General features: G+C 54.7%; 1 protein-coding gene across 3 annotated transcripts in view; it reads right to left on the bottom strand.

Moving 5' to 3' along the window:
• Positions 1 to 10,077, bottom strand: part of fah (fumarylacetoacetate hydrolase (fumarylacetoacetase)) — a 105,591-nt gene extending 95,514 nt beyond the window's left edge. Inside the window, exons 1-3 of one of the 3 annotated variants that reach the window (XM_060941107.1) lie at positions 9,773 to 10,077; positions 9,577 to 9,687; positions 9,352 to 9,473 (exon numbers count right to left, since the gene is read on the bottom strand). In XM_060941107.1, the coding sequence (XP_060797090.1) occupies positions 9,352 to 9,473; positions 9,577 to 9,687; positions 9,773 to 9,937 (398 nt within the window). In that variant the 5' untranslated portion in view covers positions 9,938 to 10,077. The remainder of the gene's footprint in view (positions 1 to 9,351; positions 9,474 to 9,576; positions 9,688 to 9,772) is intronic. The other 2 variants (XM_060941108.1, XM_060941109.1) reach the window with 2 other exon arrangements.
• Positions 10,078 to 10,514: the final 437 nt, after the last annotated feature.

Here is a 10,514-nt window from a genome sequence, read left to right as displayed (position 1 = left end):
TGTGTGTGTGTGATGGTACCTGGGCCCTGAGCTCCTGCTGGTCTCAGTGTGTGTGTGTGGTGTGTACCTGGCCCTGAGCTCCTGATGGTCTCAGTGTGTGTGTGTGTGTGTGTACCTGGCCCTGAGCTCCTGATGGTCTCAGTGTGTGTGTGTGTGTGTGTACCTTCTGGCCCTGAGCTCCTGATGGTCTCAGTGTGTGTGTGTGTGTGTGTGTGTACCTGGCCCTGAGCTCCTGATGGTCTCAGTGTGTGTGGGTGTGTGTGTGTGTGTGTACCTGGCCCTGAGCTCCTGATGGTCTCAGTTGTGTGTGTGTGTGTGGTGTGTGGTGTAGTACCTGGCCCTGAGCTCCTGATGGTCTCAGTGTGTGTTGTGGTGTGTGTGTGTGTGTGTGTGTGTGTGTACCTGGCCCTGAGCTCCTGATGGTCTCAGTGTGTGTGTGTGTGTGTGTGGTGTGATGGTGGTGTGTGTGTGTGTGTGTGTGTGTGTGTGTACCTGGCCCTGAGCTCCTGATGGTCTCAGTGTGTGTGTGTGTGTGTGTGTGTGTGTACCTGGCCCCTGAGCTCCTGATGGTCTCAGTGTGTGTGTTGTGTGTGTGTGTGTGTACCTGGACCCTGAGCTCCTGATGGTCTCAGTGTGTGTGTGTGTGTGTGTGTGTGTACCTGGCCCTGAGCTCCTGATGGTCTCAGTGTGTGTGTGTGTGTGTGTGTGTGTACCTGGCCCTGAGCTCCTGATGGTCTCAGTGTGTGTGTGTGTGTGTGTGTGTACCTGGCCCTGAGCTCCTGATGGTCTCAGTGTGTGTGTGTGTGTGTGTGTGTACCTGGCCCTGAGCTCCTGATGGTCTCAGTGTGTGTGTGTGTGTGTGTACCTGGCCCTGAGCTCCTGATGGTCTCAGTTGTGTTGTGTGTTGTACCTGGCCCTGAGCTCCTGATGGTCTCAGTGTGTGTCGTGTGTGTGTGTGTACCTGGCCCTGAGCTCCTGATGGTCTCAGTGTGTTGTGTGTGTGTGTACCTGGCCCTGAGCTCCTGATGGTCTCAGTGTGTGTTGTGTCTGTGTTGTACCTGCCCTGAGCTCCTGATGGTCTCAGTGTGTGTGTGTGTGTGTACCTGGCCCTGAGCTCCCTGATGGTCTCAGTGTGTGTGTGTGTGTGTGTGTGTGTACCTGGCCCTGAGCTCCTGATGGTCTCAGTGTGTGTGTGTGTGTGTGTACCTGGCCCTGAGCTCCTGATGGTCTCAGTGTGTGTGTGTGTGTGTGTACCTGGCCCTGAGCTCCTGATGGTCTCAGTGTGTGTGTGTGTGTACCTGGCCCTGAGCTCCTGATGGTCTCAGTGTGTGTGTGTGTGTGTGTGTGTGTGTGTGTGTGTGTGTGTACCTGGCCCTGAGCTCCTGATGGTCTCAGTGTGTGTGTGGGTGTGTACCTGGCCCTGAGCTCCTGATGGTCTCAGTGGTGTGTGTGTGTGTGTGTGTGTGTGTGTGTGTACCTGGCCCTGAGCTCCTGATGGTCTCAGTGTGTGTGTGTGTGTGTGTGTGTGTACCTGGCCCCTGAGCTCCTGATGTCTCAGTGTGTGGTGTGTGTGTGTGTGTGTACCTGGCCCTGAGCTCCTGATGGTCTCAGTGTGTGTGTGTGTGTGTGTGTGTGTACCTGGCCCTGAGCTCCTGATGGTCTCAGTGTGTGTGTGTGTGGTGTGTGTGTGTACCTGGCCCCTGAGCTCCTGATGGTCTCAGGTGTGTGTGTGTGTGTGTGTGTGTACCTGGCCCTGAGCTCCTGATGGTCTCAGTGTGTGTGTGTGTGTGGTGGTGTGTACCTGGCCTGAGCTCCTGATGGTCTCAGTGTGTGTGTGTGTGTGTGTGTGTGTGTGTACCTGGGCCCTGAGCTCCTGATGGTCTCAGTGTGTGTGGTGTGTGTGTGTGTGTGTACCTGGCCCTGAGCTCCTGATGGTCTCAGTGTTGTGTGTGTGTGTGTGTGTGTACCTGGCCCTGAGCTCCTGATGGTCTCAGTGTGTGTGTGTGTGTGTGTGTGTACTGGCCCTGAGCTCCTGATGGTCTCAGTGTTGTGTGTGTGTGTGTGTACCTGGCCCTGAGCTCCTGATGGTCTCAGTGTGGTGTGTGTGTGTACCTGGCCCTGAGCTCCTGATGGTCTCAGTGTGTGTGTGGTGTGTGTGTGTACCTGGCCCTGAGCTCCTGATGGTCTCAGTGTGTGTGTGTGTGTGTACCTGGCCTGAGCTCCTGATGGTCTCATGTGTGTGTGTGTGTGTGTACCTGGGCCCTGGAGCGTTCCTGTGGTCTCAGTGTGTGTGGTGTGTGTACCTGGCCCTGAGCTCCTGATGTCTCAGTGTGTGTGTGTGTGTGTGTACCTGGCCCTGAGCTCCTGATGGTCTCAGTGTGTGTGTGTGTGTGTGTGTACCTGGCCCTGAGCTCCTGATGGTCTCAGTGTGTGTGTGTGTGTGTGTGTGTGTGTGTGTACCTGGCCCTGAGCTCCTGATGGTCTCAGTGTGTGTGTGTGTACCTGCCCTGAGCTCCTGATGGTCTCAGTGTGTGTGTGTGGTACCTGGCCCTGAGCTCCTGATGGTCTCAGTGTGTGTGTGTGTGTACTGGCCCTGAGCTCCTGATGGTCTCAGTGCGTGTGTGTGTGTGTGTGAGTGTGTGTGTGTGTGTGTGTGTGTGTACCTGGCCCTGAGCTCCTGATGGTCTCAGTGTGTGTGTGTGTGTGTGTGTGTGTGTGTGTACCTGGCCCTGAGCTCCTGATGGTCTCAGTGTGTGTGTGTGTGTGTGTGTGTGTGTGTGTGTACCTGGCCCTGAGCTCCTGATGGTCTCAGTGTGTGTGTGTGTGTGTGTGTGTGTGTGTGTGTGTGTGTGTGTACCTGGCCCTGAGCTCCTGATGGTCTCAGTGTGAGTGTGTGTGTGTGTACCTGGCCCTGAGCTCCTGATGGTCTCAGTGTGTGTGTGTGTGTGTGTGTGTGTGTACCTGGCCCTGAGCTCCTGATGGTCTCAGTGTGTGTGTGTGTGTGTGTGTGTGTGTACCTGGCCCTGAGCTCCTGATGGTCTCAGTGTGTGTGTGTGTGTGTGTGTGTGTGTGTGTGTACCTGGCCCTGAGCTCCTGATGGTCTCAGTGTGTGTGTGTGTGTGTGTGTGTGTGTGTACCTGGCCCTGAGCTCCTGATGGTCTCAGTGTGTGTGTGTTGTGTGTGTGTGTGTGTGTACCTGGCCCTGAGCTCCTGATGGTCTCAGTGTGTGTGTGTGTGTGTGTGTACCTGGCCCTGAGCTCCTGATGGTCTCAGTGTGTGTGTGTGTGTGTACCTGGCCCTGAGCTCCTGATGGTCTCAGTGTGTGTGTGTGTGTGTGTACCTGGCCCTGAGCTCCTGATGGTCTCAGTGTGTGTGTGTGTGTGTACCTGGCCCTGAGCTCCTGATGGTCTCAGTGTGTGTGTGTGTGTGTGTGTGTACCTGGCCCTGAGCTCCTGATGGTCTCAGTGTGTGTGTGTGTGTGTGTACCTGGCCCTGAGCTCCTGATGGTCTCAGAGTGTGTGTGTGTGTGTGTGTGTGTGTGTGTACCTGGCCCTGAGCTCCTGATGGTCTCAGTGTGTGTGTGTGTGTGTGTACCTGGCCCTGAGCTCCTGATGGTCTCAGTGTGTGTGTGTGTGTGTGTGTGTACCTGGCCCTGAGCTCCTGATGGTCTCAGTGTGTGTGTGTGTGTGTGTACCTGGCCCTGAGCTCCTGATGGTCTCAGTGTGTGTGTGTGTGTGTGTGTACCTGGCCCTGAGCTCCTGATGGTCTCAGTGTGTGTGTGTGTGTGTGTGTGTGTACCTGGCCCTGAGCTCCTGATGGTCTCAGTGTGTGTGTGTGTGTGTGTGTGTACCTGGCCCTGAGCTCCTGATGGTCTCAGTGTGTGTGTGTGTGTGTGTGTGTGTGTACCTGGCCCTGAGCTCCTGATGGTCTCAGTGTGTGTGTGTGTGTGTGTGTGTGTACCTGGCCCTGAGCTCCTGATGGTCTCAGTGTGTGTGTGTGTGTGTGTGTGTGTACCTGGCCCTGAGCTCCTGATGGTCTCAGTGTGTGTGTGTGTGTGTACCTGGCCCTGAGCTCCTGATGGTCTCAGTGTGTGTGTGTGTGTGTGTACCTGGCCCTGAGCTCCTGATGGTCTCAGTGTGTGTGTGTGTGTGTGTACCTGGCCCTGAGCTCCTGATGGTCTCAGTGTGTGTGTGTGTGTGTGTGTGTGTACCTGGCCCTGAGCTCCTGATGGTCTCAGTGTGTGTGTGTGTGTGTGTGTACCTGGCCCTGAGCTCCTGATGGTCTCAGTGTGTGTGTGTGTGTGTGTGTGTACCTGGCCCTGAGCTCCTGATGGTCTCAGTGTGTGTGTGTGTGTGTGTGTGTACCTGGCCCTGAGCTCCTGATGGTCTCAGTGTGTGTGTGTGTGTGTGTGTACCTGGCCCTGAGCTCCTGATGGTCTCAGTGTGTGTGTGTGTGTGTGTGTGTGTGTGTGTGTGTGTGTGTGTGTACCTGGCCCTGAGCTCCTGATGGTCTCAGTGTGTGTGTGTGTGTGTGTACCTGGCCCTGAGCTCCTGATGGTCTCAGTGTGTGTGTGTGTGTGTGTGTGTGTACCTGGCCCTGAGCTCCTGATGGTCTCAGTGTGTGTGTGTGTGTGTGTACCTGGCCCTGAGCTCCTGATGGTCTCAGTGTGTGTGTGTGTGTGTGTGTACCTGGCCCTGAGCTCCTGATGGTCTCAGTGTGTGTGTGTGTGTGTGTACCTGGCCCTGAGCTCCTGATGGTCTCAGTGTGTGTGTGTGTGTGTGTGTACCTGGCCCTGAGCTCCTGATGGTCTCAGTGTGTGTGTGTGTGTGTGTACCTGGCCCTGAGCTCCTGATGGTCTCAGTGTGTGTGTGTGTGTGTGTGTACCTGGCCCTGAGCTCCTGATGGTCTCAGTGTGTGTGTGTGTGTGTGTACCTGGCCCTGAGCTCCTGATGGTCTCAGTGTGTGTGTGTGTGTGTGTACCTGGCCCTGAGCTCCTGATGGTCTCAGTGTGTGTGTGTGTGTGTGTGTGTACCTGGCCCTGAGCTCCTGATGGTCTCAGTGTGTGTGTGTGTGTGTGTGTGTGTGTGTGTGTGTGTGTGTACCTGGCCCTGAGCTCCTGATGGTCTCAGTGTGTGTGTGTGTGTGTGTGTGTGTGTGTGTGTGTACCTGGCCCTGAGCTCCTGATGGTCTCAGTGTGTGTGTGTGTGTGTGTGTGTGTACCTGGCCCTGAGCTCCTGATGGTCTCAGTGTGTGTGTGTGTGTGTGCGTGCGTGTGTGTGTGTGTGTACCTGGCCCTGAGCTCCTGATGGTCTCAGTGTGTGTGTGTGTGTGTGTGTACCTGGCCCTGAGCTCCTGATGGTCTCAGTGTGTGTGTGTGTGTGTGTGTGTACCTGGCCCTGAGCTCCTGATGGTCTCAGTGTGTGTGTGTGTGTGTGTGTGTGTGTGTACCTGGCCCTGAGCTCCTGATGGTCTCAGTGTGTGTGTGTGTGTGTGTGTGTGTGTGTACCTGGCCCTGAGCTCCTGATGGTCTCAGTGTGTGTGTGTGTGTGTGTGTACCTGGCCCTGAGCTCCTGATGGTCTCAGTGTGTGTGTGTGTGTGTGTGTGTGTGTGTGTGTACCTGGCCCTGAGCTCCTGATGGTCTCAGTGTGTGTGTGTGTGTGTGTGTGTGTACCTGGCCCTGAGCTCCTGATGGTCTCAGTGTGTGTGTGTGTGTGTGTGTGTACCTGGCCCTGAGCTCCTGATGGTCTCAGTGTGTGTGTGTGTGTGTGTGTACCTGGCCCTGAGCTCCTGATGGTCTCAGTGTGTGTGTGTGTGTGTGTGTGTGTACCTGGCCCTGAGCTCCTGATGGTCTCAGTGTGTGTGTGTGTGTGTGTGTACCCTGAGTTCCTGATGGTCTCAGTGTGTGTGTGTGTGTGTGTGTACCTGAGCTCCTGATGGTCTCAGTGTGTGTGTGTGTGTGTGTGTACCTGGCCCTGAGCTCCTGATGGTCTGTGTGTGTGTGTGTGTGTACCTGGCCCTGAGCTCCTGATGGTCTCAGTGTGTGTGTGTGTGTGTGTACCTGGCCCTGAGCTCCTGATGGTCTCAGTGTGTGTGTGTGTGTGTGTGTGTACCTGGCCCTGAGCTCCTGATGGTCTCAGTGTGTGTGTGTGTGTGTGTGTGTACCTGGCCCTGAGCTCCTGATGGTCTCAGTGTGTGTGTGTGTGTGTGTGTGTGTACCTGGCCCTGAGCTCCTGATGGTCTCAGTGTGTGTGTGTGTGTGTGTGTGTACCTGGCCCTGAGCTCCTGATGGTCTCAGTGTGTGTGTGTGTGTGTGTGTACCTGGCCCTGAGCTCCTGATGGTCTCAGTGTGTGTGTGTGTGTGTGTGTACCTGGCCCTGAGCTCCTGATGGTCTCAGTGTGTGTGTGTGTGTGTGTGTACCTGGCCCTGAGCTCCTGATGGTCTCAGTGTGTGTGTGTGTGTGTGTACCTGGCCCTGAGCTCCTGATGGTCTCAGTGTGTGTGTGTGTACCTGGCCCTGAGCTCCTGATGGTCTCAGTGTGTGTGTGTGTGTGTGTACCTGGCCCTGAGCTCCTGATGGTCTCAGTGTGTGTGTGTGTGTGTGTGTGTGTGTACCTGGCCCTGAGCTCCTGATGGTCTCAGTGTGTGTGTGTGTGTGTGTGTACCTGGCCCTGAGCTCCTGATGGTCTCAGTGTGTGTGTGTGTACCTGGCCCTGAGCTCCTGATGGTCTCAGTGTGTGTGTGTGTGTGTGTGTGTACCTGGCCCTGAGCTCCTGATGGTCTCAGTGTGTGTGTGTGTGTGTGTGTGTGTGTGTGTGTGTGTGTACCTGGCCCTGAGCTCCTGATGGTCTCAGTGTGTGTGTGTGTGTGTGTGTACCTGGCCCTGAGCTCCTGATGGTCTCAGTGTGTGTGTGTGTGTGTGTGTGTACCTGGCCCTGAGCTCCTGATGGTCTCAGTGTGTGTGTGTGTGTGTGTGTGTACCTGGCCCTGAGCTCCTGATGGTCTCAGTGTGTGTGTGTGTGTGTGTGTACCTGGCCCTGAGCTCCTGATGGTCTCAGTGTGTGTGTGTGTGTGTGTGTGTGTGTGTACCTGGCCCTGAGCTCCTGATGGTCTCAGTGTGTGTGTGTGTGTGTGTGTGTGTACCTGGCCCTGAGCTCCTGATGGTCTCAGTGTGTGTGTGTGTGTGTGTGTGTACCTGAGCTCCTGATGGTCTCAGTGTGTGTGTGTGTGTGTGTGTACCTGGCCCTGAGCTCCTGATGGTCTCAGTGTGTGTGTGTGTGTGTGTGTACCTGGCCCTGAGCTCCTGATGGTCTCAGTGTGTGTGTGTGTGTGTGTGTGTACCTGGCCCTGAGCTCCTGATGGTCTGTGTGTGTGTGTGTGTGTGTGTACCTGGCCCTGAGCTCCTGATGGTCTCAGTGTGTGTGTGTGTGTGTGTACCTGGCCCTGAGCTCCTGATGGTCTCAGTGTGTGTGTGTGTACCTGGCCCTGAGCTCCTGATGGTCTCAGTGTGTGTGTGTGTGTGTGTACCTGGCCCTGAGCTCCTGATGGTCTCAGTGTGTGTGTGTGTGTGTGTGTGTGTGTGTGTGTGTGTACCTGGCCCTGAGCTCCTGATGGTCTCAGTGTGTGTGTGTGTGTGTGTGTGTGTACCTGGCCCTGAGCTCCTGATGGTCTCAGTGTGTGTGTGTGTGTGTGTGTGTGTACCTGGCCCTGAGCTCCTGATGGTCTCAGTGTGTGTGTGTGTGTGTGTGTGTACCTGGCCCTGAGCTCCTGATGGTCTCAGTGTGTGTGTGTGTGTGTGTGTACCTGGCCCTGAGCTCCTGATGGTCTCAGTGTGTGTGTGTGTGTGTGTGTGTGTGTACCTGGCCCTGAGCTCCTGATGGTCTCAGTGTGTGTGTGTGTGTGTGTGTGTGTACCTGGCCCTGAGCTCCTGATGGTCTCAGTGTGTGTGTGTGTGTGTGTGTGTACCTGAGCTCCTGATGGTCTCAGTGTGTGTGTGTGTGTGTGTACCTGGCCCTGAGCTCCTGATGGTCTCAGTGTGTGTGTGTGTGTGTGTGTGTGTGTGTGTGTGTGTGTGTACCTGGCCCTGAGCTCCTGATGGTCTCAGTGTGTGTGTGTGTGTGTGTGTACCTGGCCCTGAGCTCCTGATGGTCTCAGTGTGTGTGTGTGTGTGTGTGTGTACCTGGCCCTGAGCTCCTGATGGTCTCAGTGTGTGTGTGTGTGTGTGTGTACCTGGCCCTGAGCTCCTGATGGTCTGTGTGTGTGTGTGTGTGTGTGTACCTGGCCCTGAGCTCCTGATGGTCTCAGTGTGTGTGTGTGTGTGTGTACCTGGCCCTGAGCTCCTGATGGTCTCAGTGTGTGTGTGTGTGTGTGTGTACCTGGCCCTGAGCTCCTGATGGTCTCAGTGTGTGTGTGTGTGTGTGTGTACCTGGCCCTGAGCTCCTGATGGTCTCAGTGTGTGTGTGTGTGTGTGTGTGTGTACCTGGCCCTGAGCTCCTGATGGTCTCAGTGTGTGTGTGTGTGTGTGTGTGTGTACCTGGCCCTGAGCTCCTGATGGTCTCAGTGTGTGTGTGTGTGTGTGTGTACCTGGCCCTGAGCTCCTGATGGTCTCAGTGTGTGTGTGTGTGTGTGTACCTGGCCCTGAGCTCCTGATGGTCTCAGTGTGTGTGTGTGTACCTGGCCCTGAGCTCCTGATGGTCTCAGTGTGTGTGTGTGTACCTGGCCCTGAGCTCCTGATGGTCTCAGTGTGTGTGTGTGTGTGTGTGTGTACCTGGCCCTGAGCTCCTGATGGTCTCAGTGTGTGTGTGTGTGTGTGTGTACCTGGCCCTGAGCTCCTGATGGTCTCAGTGTGTGTGTGTGTGTGTGTACCTGGCCCTGAGCTCCTGATGGTCTCAGTGTGTGTGTGTGTACCTGGCCCTGAGCTCCTGATGGTCTCAGTGTGTGTGTGTGTACCTGGCCCTGAGCTCCTGATGGTCTCAGTGTGTGTGTGTGTGTGTGTGTGTACCTGGCCCTGAGCTCCTGATGGTCTCAGTGTGTGTGTGTGTGTGTGTGTGTACCTGGCCCTGAGCTCCTGATGGTCTCAGTGTGTGTGTGTGTGTGTGTGTGTACCTGGCCCTGAGCTCCTGATGGTCTCAGTGTGTGTGTGTGTACCTGGCCCTGAGCTCCTGATGGTCTCAGTGTGTGTGTGTGTGTGTGTACCTGGCCCTGAGCTCCTGATGGTCTCAGTGTGTGTGTGTGTGTGTGTGTGTGTGTGTGTACCTGGCCCTGAGCTCCTGATGGTCTCAGTGTGTGTGTGTGTGTGTGTGTACCTGGCCCTGAGCTCCTGATGGTCTCAGTGTGTGTGTGTGTGTGTGTACCTGGCCCTGAGCTCCTGATGGTCTCTCAGTGTGGGCTCGTCCGCGCGCAGCAGAGTCTGTAGGCGCGCACGCGCCTCTCTCCACGCACCCGAACCCAGAGCCATGAACGCGTTCAGAGTGGGCTAACACACACACACACACACACACACACACACACCCGCTTTAATACACACGGACACTACACGGAACACGCATGCTCAGTCAAACCTGTGCAGTAAAGGAGACCTGATCAAACACATGCTGGTGCTGAGAGAGCTCCGGTCCAGTGAAGAGGTGTTTAATGGCGCTCAGGTCCACGATCTGATCTCCGATGGCCACCCCGATCCTCCTCCGACCCTCAACATCCAACAGCAGTTCAACACTTCATAAGGGTTTAAGTCAACAAACACACACACACACAAAATAAGATTTTCTTACTTACATTATCCGGGTTGGAGAAAACTCCATACGGGAGGTTGTGGAAAGAAAAGTCCGACTTATCATCTACTTTTATAAAAGACATTTTGGATTTGCAGTTCATCTCCCGAGCACTTTTCAAACTCAGCAGCAGTGTTAATAAAGCTTTCCAGATGTTGCCAGCAGCCATATGAAGTTTCCGCCCCCTCTAAGTTGCCAGGTTGGATTTTACACTTTTCCAGACTAGCAACAGTTGAAAAACCGTCCACAATTAAATTAACCTGCGAAATAAATCTAGTAGAATTAAAAATATATACACACACAAACCATCCCACAGACATTTATCCATTTCAATGGGTGTTTAAAAAAATAAGGCGTAAAATGGTTACAGACCTGGCAACCCAGAGAGCAAAGAGCCAATCTCAGGCTCCCTCGCGCATCCTCCCTACTCCAACTGCGCTCATTGATTGGCTGAAACCAAACGACACCTGCTTGACTACACAAGGGCACTCCGTGGAGCAGGAAATAAATGACCTTTGCACCCTGTATAGTGAACCATCTAGACACACTAGAGAGCCGTTTGGGATTCAGCCTGTAATTGCAAACATTGCAAATGACTCAGCACAAATGAGGGAGGCGGGTGTTCCGGGTGTGAGAAAACGCCATACGGGAGGTTGTGGAAAGAAAAGTTCGACTTATCACTACTTTTATAAAAAGACATTTTGGATTTGCAGTTCATCTCCTGAGCACTTTTCAAACTCAGCAGC

The sequence above is a fragment of the Neoarius graeffei genome, chromosome 15 (genome assembly GCF_027579695.1).
Source record: "Neoarius graeffei isolate fNeoGra1 chromosome 15, fNeoGra1.pri, whole genome shotgun sequence".
Taxonomy (NCBI): Eukaryota; Metazoa; Chordata; class Actinopteri; order Siluriformes; family Ariidae; genus Neoarius; species Neoarius graeffei.
The sequence above is the reverse complement of the archived record's forward strand: the minus strand, read 5'-3'. Positions and strand labels throughout refer to the sequence as shown.